Source organism: Meleagris gallopavo, chromosome 22, assembly GCF_905368555.1.
Source record: "Meleagris gallopavo chromosome 22, MGAL_WU_HG_1.1, whole genome shotgun sequence".
NCBI lineage: Eukaryota > Metazoa > Chordata > Aves > Galliformes > Phasianidae > Meleagris > Meleagris gallopavo.
The window spans coordinates 5,012,083-5,028,589 of record NC_139425.1 but is presented as its reverse complement, the minus strand read 5'-3'; the positions used below and the strand labels follow the sequence as shown (position 1 = coordinate 5,028,589).

Genomic DNA, 16,507 nt, shown 5'->3' with positions numbered 1-16,507 from the left:
CCAAAGGACAGGATGTTCAGGAAAGCTGAGAGCGACGCACGGAGTCACCCCGTGCCACCAGCCGGCACTGTTCTCCTGCTCTGAGCTGCAGAGCAGGAACCAGCGAGCTCTGAGCACTCACTCGTGTGTGGCTGACAGCACTCAGCTGATGCATGATGCGGCCAGCTGAGATAAAGCACTACTTCAAGTGCTTTGAAATAAGGGGTCTTGTTACCCAACTTCTGGCTTTACCAGATTAGTTACTGGCTTAAGCAATGCCTGTCACAGAGCTGCTGCCACCTGCTTCCAAAGCCATGCCCTCTGCATGGCAAAAAGAGCATCTGCCCAGGACGTGTCCCAGTGTCCCTCGAAAGGATGTCTGAGAAATGTGGGGGCTGTTTGGCCTGCCCCCCGCCCTTTACCTTGTAAGCTGAGGGTCTTCAGCCTGAACTCTGTGCCGTACAGGACCACGAAGCAATGGGACTGGTCTGGTCGGAAGCACGGATCCTCCTGGTATCGGTCAAAATCACGTGAATTCTTTCCAGGACGAATCTCTTTGATTTCACGAATATCCACTGAGAGACAACGTGGGGAAAAAACAAAAGGGATTTCAGCAAAGAGCTTGAAATTCCTGAGAAGATGAGGGTCTGTGGTTCCTTAGGGGAGAAGGAAGGGCAGTGCAGCGCTCATACAGCCACCGCAGCACGGGGAAACCAAAGCATGGCAGGATGCAGTGTGCCAGGACGCTAGCATGAGAGAGAAGAGGGAGCTGGAGAGATGCTGGAGAGGGCGGCCTCAGCCTGCTCCCCAGAGGAAATTCTGGGAAAGGACACTAATTACCATCAAACAAAGAGAACACAACAGCAGCAACAACAGCAAAAAAACCCAAAACCAACAAACCCAAACCCAAGAATCTTGCTTCCTGGAAAAACAGTTTCTGAAACACTCGGGGGAATCAAATAACAACATTTCTGAGTCACGTTTTCAAAGCAGACGATGCTTCTGAGCAATGTGGGATGGTGATTACAGCAAACCTGGAGTGTAATTCATCCCAATTAAACTCCACTTACCACCGTCACTGCGCACTGATCTGCCTCTCTCGCTTCCATTTGCTGCACTTTGAGAGTAGACAGAAGTGTGAGCTGCCCACCAGTCTGCAGAGGCTGACAACACTGGGTTGGGTCATGCGATGCTCACTCCCAGCAAACCCAAAAGGAGGCTGGGATGCAGCCTGGCACTTGTTAAAAGCCTTGCATAGGGAACCTGGGATGGCCACAGCTCACTTGTGCCCGGCACAGCCGTACCCTGCCTGGTGCTGCAGTAACCCAAAGCTCAGCAGCCAAGGCCACGTGCAGATCCAGCTCCCCAGGTGCACGGACAGCTGGACAAGCTCCCTACAGCCAGCAGATGCCTTTGTAAAGCATCACCTACCCTTTGGAAACTGGCTGCCAGGAGGTTCATCGTGTCCCATTGTCATCTGTCTGTGTGTCACATCCTTAGTGACATGGCATGTCATCTTACCACTAAAATAAAAACGCATCACAGCTGCGGTCTTTGCATCCGGGACGTGCACAGCAAAGACAATTCCTGTCCCAGGACCTGACAAAAGCAGTGGGAAAGAACGGGTTTCATGGCAGTTTACCAGGCAGTAAGTACTTGCTGCAAAGCATGCCCGTGGGGTAGAGGAGGCTGAGCTACCCTTGCAGACTGCATCCCCAAAATGCACGCTAGGGAGAGCCCCTGGAGCAAAGGAACATGGTGCAGGGAGCTGCTGGGGCTCACGGCTGCTGCTATGAGCACCCTGCACACCGAGCTGGTAACAAGCTCCGGCCCACGCCTGCCTGCAGCTGCTTGCTCATCTCTCATCCTCCCAAACATACCCACGTGCACTGGGCGCACGAGGGCTTGGTTTCTGCAGCCCGCACCTCACCACGCGGCAGCCCTCAGCCTCCTGCAGCCCCCCCGGCCCTCTCACGCTGTGGAAGGAAATGAGCTCTCAGCAGGAAGCGCAGTGAGCACAGATGCCACCATCCCAGCAGTGCAGCACTGCAATATTGCATCCCTCCAGCAGCCCATGCACCCATCGGGCAGCAAAGCCCCGGCAGCAGCACAGGACCTGCATGCAGCCTGCAGGGGAGTAGAGGGAGGGCAGCCCCAGCTCTGCTACAGCACCAGACCCCACTTTTCTCTTGCACCAAAACTGAGTGCTGTAAGGATAAGGACGCCCTGTAACAGAGCTGTAAAATCTCCAACTCTGGAGGGTTTTTGGAAAGATGTTAGATTGATTTTAAAATAATAATTTAAAAAAAAAAAAAAAAAAAGGATTCGGGCCAGATTACCTTCTGGGATGAAGGGACCAGGGACAACCCATCCATCCACACCATGAGCACTGCACAGTGCAGTGTGTCCCTGCGGGGACCACAAGGCACTGACATCCACGTGTTCATTGTCACTGCTTGACCTCACCTAGCATGGAATGACCCTGCCCTAAGTAGGTGGAGAAGCCTGCCGTCTTCTTATCCAAGTAAAAAAAACAGTGAGAAATGTCTTCTTGCACCACAGATTCCCCCAGGCACAAGCTGTGTGACAACTTCTAGTCTTCCCATAGCTCCCAGGGAAGGCCTGGCCACTGGGGAAAGCACACCAGGTGAGGAAGATGGAAAAAAAGCCCCAACTCATAGAGGCATACAGGTAGAAATGAGAGAAATCTGTTACGTAGCACCACAGGGAATAATAGCGGTACGTCCCTCTCAATATTTCAACAGGAGGCCACTGAATGCACTGCTGGGGCCAGCACTGCTCATCAGGAGAGGGCTTTGGAAGATGGGTCCAGCGAGTGCTGAGTGCTCTGCTGGAGCAGGGCCAGAGCCTCCTGCAGCATGCACTGCAGCCATGCACTGTGCTGCAGCACCGCCTGCACCACGCACTGCTCCTGGCAGCGCTGTGCTGTGCTGCACCCACCAAGGTGCCAGCTGCACAGTGAGGGTCTGAGCTTGGACGTGGCTGCTGCACCCGTGCGGCGCACGAGAAGTGGAGACCAACGCTTTATGTCCTATCTGAAAGAAGGCAGTAACCTTGACACAACAGAAATCTATTTCAGTGGGAAGAGCCATCTCTCATCAGGATAGGTTTTCACAGTGACAATAGCTCAGCCTCTCAGCCCTACACACTTTTCTCAATAGATGAGACTAAATGGGATAGTGTAACGGTAATTAACTGTCTATGCACAGAGATGCAGTGCTGGGTTTCTGCTCCTTCTCCCTGGCCACACACACAGCCACCAGCACTCGGTTTCTGGAGGAAGGTGATCCCACAGCATCAGCAAATAGCTGATCTGGCCAGAGCAGCAATGAATCCACTGAGGCCTCTCATCCAACCCAATGGCTTGAGCATCCTCAGAGGCCAGCCAAAACACCCGCACAGCACAGCCCTGCACCCCAGCACGTTCCTTGTCCTTCTACAAACTGGAAACAGCCGAGCTACCATGTTATTAAGGCACCCTGCAAAAACCTCACTCCCTGTCATGGCTGCACTGGGGGAACACAGCAGTCCTAGTGCTCCACAGCACGCTCATCCCTCTGCTCTCATTGCTGATGTGCAAACCTCTCCTGCCTCAGGAAAGGACACAGGTTAAGCTGCTTTTCCCTCCAGTCTCGGCTCAGTAGTGCCATGGCTAGCTCTGGCAAGCTGCTTCATCTCACCCACTCCCACAGCAGCAAACAGCAACCTTTGCTCTCAGCTGCTGCGTTTTGCTATGAACTGACATCTATGTTAGCTGTACAGCAGAGGCAGCTGCATCCACAGCGAGGGCCTTGGCAGGGAAGGTGCTCAAAACAGATCAATGGGCTGGAGGCTGCAGGGAGCTCCTGGTTAGGATGGATGGGAGCGGCCTGATCCCAGCTGACCACCAGCAGTGGGACGGGACAGAGCGCTCTGCTCTGCAGGAGCCCCAGTGCCCCCACATGCACAACCACAGGAGCAGCTGCTCCGTGGGCACAGAGCTTCCTGCCTCGCCTCGAGCTGCTCTGCACCCTTGCATCACGTGTCCTGTGGCTTCTGCGCTCCGACTCCTCCCTGTACCCCCAGAAATCCTCAGCGAGGGCAGAGCATGCTGCACTGCAGGAGATGAGGAGGTGATTCACAGCTCCGCATCCTTACAGTCTGAAGCACAGAGGTGAAGGCTCTGCCCAAACACTGCCCTGCTCTTATAGGGCAGCACAGACCCCTCCCAGGTGGCTCCTGCCTCACTGCTCCATCGCCCCTGGCCTCGTGTAAGTGAGCTTCAAGATCTCATGAGCATCCTCCCAATACCAGGAATAGAGCTGGCTGGGGGTTGACGGCTGCCTATCCTGCATCATCAGCACATTTCTCCAGATTACTCTCAAATGCAAGAAAACACATGTTAAAAAAAAAAAACAGAACTGGTCCCCCAAGCGAGCAAAGCAGGATGCTACTATCTCACCATCTCTGCCCACAGCCCAGCAAGCAGCAGGCACGTGAAAGCTGGCAGTTTCCACCGCGTGGTCTCAGCCACCAAGGCCAAAACTTCACATTTGGGTGCTGCTTCCCCCCAGCACTGCCACCCTTAAAGCAATGCATCCCCACTGCAGACCAAACACGGCCCTAGGCCGCCCTTCAGTCACCAGCCTGGCCTGTTTGAGAAGCAAAAGCTTCCACTGACTCAAATGGAAAGAGGAAGGTCCGCAGCAGTGCTGCTGGATGGATGGCGGGCTCCAAGGTGACCTTCTCCTGCACAGCATGGAGGATCCGTTCCCTCAGCCCTGCCTCGGCTAGAAGCATCATGGCCTCAGGGGAACGCAATAAAAGGGTGGGAGGATGGGGAGCTCCTGCAGCCCGCCTCCCTCCTTTCCTCCGGAGAGGACATACAGCAGTAACCAGATCTGAAAGGTACTGCAGAGGACACGGACGGATCGATGGAGGCATCTGACACAGCGAGAAGCAGAGGGGAGCTGCCAGGCCAGGCTTCTGCAAATGAACGCAGCAGGCAGCAGCTCTCTCCTTGTGCCAAGAGGGATGTGGAGACACACAGCTGCCCTCCCACCCACAGCCCTTAGGACCTCTGAGAAGGTACCAAGAGCAGGGACAAGGGCAGGCACCACACCGCCCTAGCAGAGGGGCTAGCCAGCAGCACAGTGACAGCATGCCATCCATGGGAAGCCGTGGTGGAGGTGGGCCCGGGGAGCTCCGCGGGGACTTTTGTGTTCCTGACTTGAGCCCAGGGAGCCATGCCTACCATGAAGCTGTGCTTGGGATGAAGATATAAGGAGGGCACAGAGGTGAAGAGTGAAAACCAAAGGCCAGAAAAGATCTGTCACGCTCGCAGCAAATGCCAGCGGTGCTCAGATGCAGTGACTCAGTTTTCGCCCATCCCACCCATCGACACAGTTGAGTTTCCGTGACAGTAATTTACCAGCAAAGATGATTGCTACCCAGCACTGACAGAGAGCACCAAGGAGATGCCTTATTTCTGTCTTTATGAGCACCTGAGTTCTTCACTGCCAGGGTAGAGCCGGAAAGAAGAGTGCAGAGATCCCATCTGCTGCACAGCCACCCAGCACAGCAGCGTGCTGCCCTGGTACAGCAGCGTGCAGCAGAGGAGCTCCAAGCACTGAGCAGACAGCAGCTAAGCCCCAGTGGGCGGTGTGACTTTCAGTTCAGGTGGAAAATGCAGGAGCTCTTGGTGATGGCCTTCACATCATTGCAGCCAGACTCCACCACTGCTTGGCTTCACCTCATCTTACCAGCCTCACCTGGGATTTATTTGGTCTCCAGCACTGGAGATGAGCTGCTCCAAGGCTCATACCAAAGCTGGCGTGCCAAGGCTCCTGCTCTCGTCTTGGTGCTTTCCCCAACGCTCCAGCAAGCAGCGAGGCCTCTCCAACAGGCTGCCACAAGGCATTAAAATGACTGATGAGACACCGAAGAGGAATGAAAAAAAGAGGAAAAACCACTTTCTGATGCTTCCCTGAGAGCCAAGCTGCATCTCAGCCAGAACAACCAGAGGTGGACGAAGGAAGCCTGCAGGATGGCAGCTGGCCACAGTGAGAGAGCAGATGCTCCCCGCTCGTCTATCTGCTGCTGATCTGATACAGGCTGGGCTGTCTGCAGCTCGTGCTGAGAAAGATCACGTAGTCAGTCAGTGACTGAATGCTGGGCAAACAAACACGGCCACCCCACCCCTCTGCCAGCTGGAAGGCAGATTTATGGGATGCAGATGTACGGGGTGGGTGTTGAGGGGGTTAAAGTCCCCTGGGACAGCCTGCACTCTCACGGTCCCACATCTCCACCCAGTCCATCCCAGGAGCTGATGCACGGCCGGGTGGCTCTGGGCAGCAGCTGGGGCTGGGAGAGCAATAAAGTCAGGAGCGTGGTCCCCATAACTGGAAAGCAGAGGGAAAAAAAGTGGGAAGTGAAGCAACCCAGAGAAGCAACCAAATAACCTGCACCATCTTCACAATTCTCTGCCAATACAGCAACAGTGTGACCCTGTAGATGGGATCGGGAGGAGGAGGGACAACAGGCACAGACGGGAGAGATGGCTTTTAATCAGCACGTTACCCGGCTCTTCTTGGAGCAAGTAAACAGGAAAAAGCCTCTCGAGCAGCTGCTCTACCCAGCGTCCCTGCGGGGAGCAGCCTGCCTTGATGTCTCTCCAGCACACGTGCACTTGAAGTCTTCTCAGGGACAGGGAACGCAGGGAAACCACTCACCATGACATGGAGAGCCGACCTGCCGGCATCTCTCCATCCGAAACCAAACAGGCCACTGCTGCCCTCGGCCGGGAGAGCCCCACACAGAGAGGCAGGTCCATATCTGACAGATGTGTCCTCACCCTGGGCAGGGTCAGCAGGCAGGGCCCACAGATGCAGTGCTGGAAGACGAGTGACTGTGGTTTCGAGCCCCGTCTGATGTGACCATAGTGCTGATAGATGCTTGCATGAGACACAGAAGAGAAAAGAGAAATCCACTGCACGCTCCTGAGGCATCACTCAGCCACCTTCCCAGGTAGCTGGAGCAGCACCTCAGATGGAGCCTTCCAACAGCCTGCCCCCATCCAAGGGTGGGACAGCGGGGTGACCTCGGGGAGGGTTGAGGACCCACAGCACGGACAGTGAGTGGGAACTGCCATGCTGCAGCAGAGGGCACAGCCACGAGGTGAGACTGGCAGCAGGAGACAGCAAAGCGATGCCACAGGAAGCACAGCAGCCTGCAGTGATCACGTGTGACCATCTCATACGTCCAGACAAAAGGAGTCACGCTCCAAGAAAAGGAAAATAAATGCTTTTGTAATGGTTTGGGGAAGCCCTCAGCCTCCTGCTCCTCAAGGCTGCATGCAGTCAGCTCAGCACATCCCACGTGTGGGAGCTCACTGCTGGATTGCGACCTTTGTCTGGGTAATCTTTAGAAAAACAATGTGGGTTGGTTTGCCTGCAGAATGCCAGGCACGCCACCGGGCACCGCATTAGCAACAAGAGAAGGGATTATTGACTGAAATCTCAGAACCACAAGTTTTGTAAATAGAAGGTACAAGCTGCAGGGTGAAGCAGGAGAAAGGTCCATTTGTGAGTCTGAGTGGTTTTATGTGGCTTTCCAGCCAGCTGAACCCAGAATCCACAGCTTCAAATGGAGCTGAACAGCCACCCGACCACACACTCAGCATGAAAAAGCAATGTAAGAACCCTGGTTTTGGTGAGCCTTTGCAGAGTGCAGGCTGCCAGCTTCTCAAAGCTCTGCTGGCTCCTGCACACTCACACTGCCAGCTTCCATCATCCTTTTTGCTTTCTGGGGACAGCAATGACTTCTCCCCCACAGCCCTGTGTCCACACTGCAAGCTGACCTGCGCTCAGCCCTGCCCCTTACCATGCAAAAACAAATCAAAGTTTCCAATTCAAACCAGCATCAAAAAGCTCAAAAAAGAAGAGTGCTGTTTGCACGATGCACAGTGCTCTGCACAACATAAAAATCCTCCGAGCCCAAAGACTGGAGGAAAGTTTGCTCTCCTTCTGACAGCTGTGGGCAGGGAACCGCCTGCACTGCCCGACCCAACACCTCAGCAGTACGGATGTGAAGCAATGAGCAGCTGTGAACCCAGCAGTGCTCTGTCCCCACACAGAGCACATGGGAGATACTCAGGCGATCTCACATGTGATATCGGGATGAGAGACCCAGCAGCAGACACAGAAATGAGCCAGCAGCCTCCCATCAAACTTGCTCAGAGCTCCCAGGACTCTGAGCCTGCAGGCAGCAAGCTCGCATCACCTCAGCTCTCTGTTAAACACACAAACCTTCCTCTGGCTCACACAGCTTTTACCCTGTGCTGGGCAGGTTGTCCTTACCTCGCTCTGTTCCCACACTGTCAACTCTCCAAATTCAACAGGCCAAGGGGAAGAGGTATGAGTGGACGGGGTGTAACTTTCTGAAAGCATTCCGAGCACCTTCCAAGAGCATTCTCCCTGCCGTGTCATGCTTCGAACCAGGTCTCACTGCCTGTAGTAGCCCAGGAGCAGATATGTGGCACACACAGTCCCTGCCTGGGCTCCCAGGGAAGCTGGCAGCTTTGCCCAGGACCCCGCGCCCTCCTCTCCCACTCCTGTTCAGCCCTTCTCAGCAGGGAGATGCTTATGGCTGCACTCGAGAAAGCAAAGCCTGTCCCACGGACGATTCTGACGGGCCACATCCTCACTCTGCATCCTCATCACGGCACAGCAGCGTCACTTGGGTCCCCTCCCTGGGGACAAGGGCTCCCTGGAGGAGCAGATCTCAGCCCAAGAGCAGCGCCTGCGTTCCCAGGACCGCCGAACCCCAGGGGAGGCTGCGCCCTTTCCTGCAGCACGTTGGCCACACGCAGACCTGAGCACCGACTCCTGCAGAGCACACAGCGGAGCCTTCTGGCCTCCATCTGCAATCTGCCAGATAGGCAGCAGGCCGCCCGCCCGCTCTCCCGGGGCCGTGGGACGCCGATGGCCATCGCTGGTGGCCGCACGCGGCGCCCTGATAAGATAACGGGGCTGAGCGGGCGCTGTGCTGGCACTGATAGCAGCGACCACCGCGTGATGCGGTGCAAAGGGCAGCGGAGGTCAGCAGCTGGGGGGGCTGCTCCGCTGCTGGGGGGCACGCATTCCCAGACCTGATGTCCCCGAGGAGCCTTCCCGTGCAGCAGGCTGGGAGGGAGGCACACAGCATCGCTGCTGGCCCTGAGACACAGCGGGCTGCCCCGCGGGGTCGCTTTGCGTTCCTGTTTTACAGTTCTGCCTTCTTTCTGCACCGCCACAACGGTTTCTCTCTCCACCTCCACCGGACTGAGCTCATTTCACAGAGAGCCAGAATGCATCCAAGGGCTTTGTCGAGGTGTTTACCCTCTTCCTCCCCCTCTCTCTCCTATAAAACAAACATCTGCTCCAAATTTGCAGCTCGTGCTCTGAGCAAACTCTCTGAGTTTTCAGATGCGGTTCAAGAAAAACAGATCAATTAGGAGCCGGCCTGCAACCCCCCCAGGATGCAGAGTTATGAAGGCAGGACCTTCTTACATTAAAAAAGAATTACATAACACAGGAAGTAAAAAAAAAGTGCATGAAAGACAAAGGACTCCAGGGATCAGCTCTGCTGTGCTTTGGGTGATTAACAAAAAGAACAGAAAATTATTAGAGCTCTTCCCACCGTAACAACCCGGCCCTCGACGGAGTTATTAGCAAGAAAGCTATGCGCTGATAACGAGAGCTGGCTGAAAACACCCGGCATAAAGACAAATATTAATGGAGAAATGGCTTTTTTGTGTGCGCACAGATCGTTCTTTTTGCACATGATGTTGGTTTTAGAAAAGCACTTTCCAAGCGAGATGCTCCCCCCGCCCAAACCAATCCTTTCTCCTGCCCCAGCAGCCTAACGAGGAGCAGAGATGGGCCCGTGCAGACAGAGGAGGTTCTTCATCCCGGCCCAGCTGGCAGTGCCCACTGCTGAGTCAGAGCTGCTGGGAGGGCAGGGGACACCCGCTGGCAGTGAGTGCTGCCCATCACACAAGGTCACTCTTTATGTGACACGCACAAAGCTCTATACAAGGGTCACCCAGCCAGGTCCCCCCTCCTCCTGGCACCAAGGTATTGCATCCCGACACCCCAGCCAGGATCATGCTAGCAGTGACTTGCCTGCACCTCTGTGTGCATATCCAGCCCAGAGAGCTCCAGTGCTGATGCTGCCCATCCCACCGTGAGCACATCTCTCCAGCCCTACCTCACTGCTGCTGAGTGCAGGGTGTCCTGAGAGAAGGAAACTCTCCCAGACAGGGATGTGACCAAAATCTGAGACCTCTGGGTTACCTGTAATTGCTCCCTCATTCTGAAATGGGCTAAAGGATCATTAAGATTTGAAAAGACCACTAAGATCCCCAACCCATCACGCCATGCCTACTGACCACATCCCTCAGAGCCACATCCCAACAGTTCCTGAACACCTCCAGGGACAGTGACCCCAGCACTCCATGGGCAGCTGTGCCACTGCATCAACACTCTTTAGGAGAAGAAGCTTTTCCTAATGCCCAACCAACCAAAAACCAGGATGATTCCTACCCAGACAACTCATGCACAGGGCCACCCGAAGCTCCCTCCAGCTCTCCATCCCCCAGCAAACACCCATTTCCAACCCCGATGGCAGCACTTGGTGATGCACAGACCCCAGGCATTGGGGTGGAGGCGCTGCTCCATGCAGAGCACAGCACACCTGCCAGCTGCCTGCTTCCTGCCTCACACACATTGCAAGTTACATCCAATCCAGTGCTGCCACATAGAGCAGCCCCCAGCCTCCTGCTTACGCCCCAGCACAGCTTGGCCTTGGGGAAAACGACACAAACCAATATTTACACCTGGAAACGTTCTGCCCAGGACATCTCACAAAGGAGCAGGGCAGGAGGACAGCCTCTGTCTGGGAGCTGAGGGACACCATGTTGGGCACCGAGGGCTGCAGCCTGGGGGTGGGCCACGCTGTGCTACCGAGCACAGGACTGCTGGTCCCAGCAGCAGAGTGCACTGCATGGGAGGGAACCTCTGGTTGGAGTTCATCAATCCCCATTTTTCTTTTGCTAAAAACCTATGGATTTTTAAAATTATTCTTATTTGATCATCTCCGTCCCTGGGATGCGCTCTCTGCTTTTTCCATCCCACTCCTGGCTGTTGGCACAGCAGCAGAACCCCACAGTCACATCGCCAGCACAGCTGAAGTTCTGGGGATGGATCCCTTGGAAGGCACAGTCCCAGCCCTACAGAGACTCATGGGGGTCTGCCCATGGGGAGAAGGGAGCCTGAAAGCTCTGTGGGGAGCTGGGAGAATGCCGTGGGGAGCTCAACCCCTCCGAATGCCTGCAGAGCCCTTCCTGAGCTGTGTGGGGATGCTGCAGGGCACAGCCTCAAACAAAGTCCCCAGTTGGGACAGCTGCATTCTTGGGTCCCACCAGAGGAGCACAGCAACCACCACACCTCCATCCTTCATCCGAAGACCCAACAGGGCTCTGAGCTCCTGCTCTCCCCACTCTGGGCCTGCAGCACTTGCAGAGGAGTTCGGCCTTGCCACGGCTCTGCTGTATCACACCATCCACGTATGGGGTCACGTATGGCGGTCAGCGGGGAGACACAGCGTTGGGGATGGGAACTCAGAGCACAGAGCCCAGGAAAGCAGCACCAGGCTCGGAAGTTTCCCAGCGCAGGGCCTCCCCCCCTCCCCTTCCCACCTCTCCCTGTGGTCTCCAGCAGCTCTGATAAATCTCTGCCCCCGCAGAGCACCGTGTGAGGGAAAGAGCCGCCAGCAACCGCGTCCCATCGCAACCCTGCCGGGCTCCGCAGCGAACCCGGCGGTACCGAACCCGCCGACGCCCCATCCTCGGCTAAGCGGGAGGCGGGAGCCGCGCTGCCGCGTTTCGCCCCGGTTTGCGCTCCTTCCATCCCATCTGTTGCGCTCAGTCGCGGCCCCCGCAGCTCTCGTACAGCTTTCGGCGCCGAACCCCGCACGGGGCCGGGACGGATCCGCACCGCACGGCGCGGAGGGGCTCAGGCTGCCCCGGGGGGGGAGGAAAGGGGCACCGAAACCGGACACCGTCACGTGCGGCCCCGCCGCGGGATGCGCACGGAGCTACCCGGGGAATTGGGGGGGGGGGTTGGGTTCCTTTTGTCTTTTTTTTTTTTTTTTCTCCTTTCTCTTTTCCTCCCTTCCCCGCCGAGCCTCACGCCGGGTGGGTACGTGAGTGGGTGAGTGGAGCGGGAGGGTGCGGAGAGGCTCCCACCGCCCCCAGCCCGCAGGAAGCAGGAACACCTCGTCCTGCTTTTCCTGCCCGGTGCCGCGTTCCCGGGGCGAGGAGGTGGTGGTTGGTGGTGGCTGTGGGGAGGTGGGGTGAAGGTGGGCTCGGCTCTCACTCACCGGCTCCCTCGGTCTTCTCGGAGCCGCGGCTCCAGGTGACCTGCCGCGTTTCCAGCTTCACCTGGAAAGTTTTCCTTTCGGGCCGCTGCGACTTTTTGGAGTAGAAGAGGGTCATGACGGTGCCCACCTCCAGGCTGCGGCAGAGATGCGCCGCCTCCGCCTCGCTGGGCGCCCCCGGCCCCGCCGCCATCAGCGCCCGCCGCCCGCACCGCGCCGCGCCGCGAACAAAGGGGAGCGGAGCGCCCGCAGCGCCACCGCCGCCGCGCCCCGACCCGCCCGCCCGCCCCGCGGCCGGGAGCTGCGGGAGGAGGAGGAGGAGGAGCGAAGGGGCGGAGCGCGGCCGAAGGACGGCGCCTCCACGCGTGGGGCCCGCGCGGTGCGGGGGGAGCGGGGCGGAGGAGGCGGGGAGCCGAGGTGCGGCTCCGCGCTTCAGGCGGACCCACGCGCGGATGGAAGCGCTTCGGGGTGACCGTAGAGAAGCAGGTGATGGTGGTGGCGGCACCAGAACCCTCCGGGCCCCCCAGCCCGGCCCCCCAGCCGCGCTCAGCTGGCCGCCAGATGTGTGCTGCCAAACAGCTGCCCCGGGCTGAGAGGGACGCGCGGTGTGGGGGCCCGGCGTGGCAGAGGGGTCAGCGGAGGGGCTTATAGGTCGCGATGTCCCCTGGTGTATGGAGCAGAGCGTGAGGGTGGGCGGCTGCCGGGAGCTCCCAACACCAGCAGCAGGCAAGCGGGGGGCAGTGATTTGCTGCCGGCGGAGGTTGAAGGCCCCCGTATAGCATGTACAGTTCTGTGGTTGTTTGTAGGTACGTATTTGCTACACACATCATGCGAGGCCAGGCTGGATGTGGCTCTGGGCAGCCTGGTCTGGTGGTTGGTGACCCTGCACATAGCAGGGGGTTTGGAACGAGATGATCATTGTGGTCCCTTTCAACCCAGGCTATGATCTGTACAGTCTGTAGGACTGCGGTGTGGCTGAGTGCTGCCTGGCACAGGGGCGACCCTGCAGTGAGCACTACTTGCTGAGCTGGCACCAGCTCACCATTCTGGATGACCATCTCAGACATATGGTCTGATTGTTGGGTGCTCCTGTGAGGAACCAGGAGTTGGACTCAATGATCCTTTTGGATCCCTTCCAATTTGGGATATACGATTCTGTGATTCAACAGACCCCACAGAGAGCTGCTGCTTCTGTCCTCGTGCTCGACCAGGCTCCAAAGGGACACATGTATGAGCACGCATGCAGAGCAGCCCTACAAGTTTCACAGTTCAGCATCTCACCCATTTTTGGGACAGAAAAAGATGAACAGAGTGAGATACGAACCTGACCCACCTGTGCTACATGGACAGGGCAGTGAAGGTGAGCTTCGTGCCAGGTCCCATAAGGAAGCTGCTCCCCGTTCATCCCTGTTGAGGACCAGCAGGAAGCAGCTTGCTCCCAGGGCTCCTCAAATAACAAAGTGCTGTGGGCATACCATTGCTCTGAGGGCAAAACCTGAGCAGTAATGTGGCTGTGGGAGAAACAGAGGCTGCTGTGCTCCCAGACCCATCTGGCTGTGCTGTCAGAGCGCACTGCCCAGCTCCAAGGCCCTGCAAGTGCCACTGGAGAGCCTGAGCAGAAGCCCTTTTGTTTGCTGCCTGCCACAATCCATCAGCTGTGCAGTGATCTGCCCCAGCACAGCCCTTTCTCCTCCCTGGGCTCTTTTGAAGAAATCCATGCTCCCTGAGCAGTGGGGTGAGCTCTTCTAGCAGGCACAGTGCAGAGATGGGCTCCAGGGCTGGGGAAGCAAAACCCTGCAGCCACCCCCGTGTGCTTGAGCTCAGCATCCCTCCTACATGAGAGCCCAGGAACTGCTGTGTGCCATGGCAGGGATCAGCACTGAAACACCCCCAGTGTCCAGTGAACAGCAGCAATGGGGCTGTTGTAGCCCAGGATGGAAGCCATGGGGATACAGTGCTTCTCCTCCTGGGCTCTCCAAAACGGTTTCCTGCAAGAACGCAGGCTGCTTTTGCCTCCCAGCTCACCTGTTTTCAATTTGCAGCCTGTGAGGCCACAGGGGGGATGGGGCTGCAGCCAACAGAGTTTGCAGCCTTCTCTGGGCTGCTGGCAGCGCAGCTGGGCTGCCAGAGCAGATCCTGTTCCAAGCCAACTCACCCTTTCTGGTCCCATTAGTGCTCGCTGCCTCGGTTTCCCCCAGCGGAGCGGTGTGGGCTCAGCCCCCATTGCGCTTTGCCCGCCCCAGCACAGCACTCAGCAGTGTGGGATGGGAGGTTCATTGGGGCAGGCTGCAGAAACAGAGATTTTTCACGTGCTGCATTGTTTCATGAACCCACACACAGCTCAACTCGGGCCTGCTGGGTCCATCCCAGCCCCTGCCGTCCCTCAGCACCTCGTGTGGCTGTTCGGATGAGGAAAGCTCCAGGTCTCGCTATGGGGCTGAGCCCCTCTCTCAGGACGCTCTAGCACAGCATCCTGACCTCGGGGCAGGGCTGGGGCCCTCGGTGAAAGAACACACCGACGCCAACACTCAGTTAAGTCGTAGGAATTTATTTTAAATAACCTACAGTTGATTAAAAGGGAATTCATGATAAAAATAGAAGATACTTGTTGAGGAAAGGCTGCAGGAAATGGTCTTCGCACACACACTACGCTAACAATGCCTCTAAAACTAATGATTATAGCAAAAAAAGGTTTCACATTAAAATTCTGCTTTGTAATTTTTTAAAATTTTTTTACACAATTACAAAAGAAAAAAAAAATAAAAGCCCTAAAATCTTGATTATTTTCCTTTTTGGACCGATGCTCATTTCCCTCGAAATTTTTGACCTGTGAAACTTCTTTTTACACAATAAAATCTTTCAAGTAAAAGAGAGGGGGCTTAGAAAAAAAGGGGGGGGGGGAGGGGAAGGTAAAACAGTCTGACAAACCTAAAAGGAAATATTCTTGAAGTGTACAGAGCGCGTTCACAACACAGCGTGACGGGAACGGCATTCGCTGCCCATTTCATTTGTGCCGGGATCCCAAAGCACGGCCCTCCCCCCCCCCCATATCGACGTGATCTTTGAGATCAAGAGGAAGGAAAGAAAACGGTTTAAATATTTTAAAATAATTAAAAGAAATAAAAATTCACATTTAAAAACAAAACAAAACCAAAAAAGGAACGCACAAAAGTCAGGAGGGCCCATTTCCATTTCCCATCACGCTCTGCTTCCAACGGATGCGGTGGATATTTGTTATTTATGTTCCAATGCCACGACCGTTTCAAGTGACAATTAAAAAAAAATAATATTGGATACTTCCATGACTATAAGTGACAGCTGTAACAGGTGCGTTGGGTTTCTTAAATCGGATTTGTTAGATTCTGAAATGGGGCGGGGGAAGGGCAGGGGTTAAGGAGTCCATTTTCTATTAAAATATAGAAGTTATTGCAAAACCCTAACTGTAAAAACGCACCAATATAATTGGATTTTGTATACAGTAGCTAAAGATTCCCACGCTCTCAGTGTGATGGTGAATTTGCCTGGCGGAAGGTTGACAAATCCTCCATCCACTTGCTCTGCCTCAAGAGAAAAACCACACAAACCAGACAGCTAGAATTTGGATCTCTGAAACATTTTTAAATAAGTTGTCCATAGGACAACTGGCTCAGCTCCTTTAGGATATTTCCAGGTTATGCTTTCTACAAGATGTTGGCTGTTTTATCCCATGCTCACTTGCCCCTTTTCTCCCCCCTCCCCAGCATCCAAGGACAAGTAAGGCTCACAGTTTATCAATCTTCCTAAAAACCAGGCTACTCCCCCTTTTATTCCCATAACATTCATCTCATTAAAAACAGGTTAAAACTCATAGTCTTCCTCTGCCATGTCGATAGCCCAGGCAAATTTCTCTCGCTGGGTTTTGTTATATATCTTCTCTATAGGAATTCCCCACTTCTTACACCTGCAGAAGAAGAGATGCTGTTAAGTGTCAGCCCAGCACAGGTTCTCAAACCCTTGCGGTGCAGAACTCTCCCCAGCACTTCCCTAGCTCGGCTCCATTACAGGACACGCAGCCACCAGGCAGGACCAGCCTCCCATTGCTGCACCCTGCACAATCTGACCCATCACCTCT

General features: G+C 55.6%; 2 protein-coding genes across 8 annotated transcripts in view; both read right to left on the bottom strand.

Annotated features, from left to right (window-relative positions):
- PLCG1 (phospholipase C gamma 1) overlaps window positions 1-12,682 on the bottom strand; it is a 30,151-nt gene extending 17,469 nt beyond the window's left edge. For 4 of the 5 annotated variants that reach the window (XM_085241821.1, XM_085241823.1, XM_085241822.1 and 1 more), the window contains exons 1-2: window positions 12,400-12,682; window positions 402-554 (exon numbers count right to left, since the gene is read on the bottom strand). In XM_085241821.1, the coding sequence (XP_085097947.1) occupies window positions 402-554; window positions 12,400-12,589 (343 nt within the window). In that variant the 5' untranslated portion in view covers window positions 12,590-12,682. Of the gene's footprint in view, window positions 1-401; window positions 555-1,410; window positions 1,466-12,399 lie in introns of those variants that run through there. The other variant, XM_085241825.1, reaches the window with a different exon arrangement.
- Window positions 12,683-14,923: 2,241 nt separating this feature from the next.
- TOP1 (DNA topoisomerase I) overlaps window positions 14,924-16,507 on the bottom strand; it is a 62,439-nt gene continuing 60,855 nt past the window's right edge. For all 3 annotated transcript variants that reach the window (XR_014887787.1, XM_085241832.1, XM_010722322.4), the window contains one exon: window positions 14,924-16,336. Coding sequence is in view for 2 of the 3 variants with exons in the window: in XM_085241832.1 (XP_085097958.1) it covers window positions 16,234-16,336 (103 nt within the window). In the remaining variant the exon portion in view is untranslated. The remainder of the gene's footprint in view (window positions 16,337-16,507) is intronic.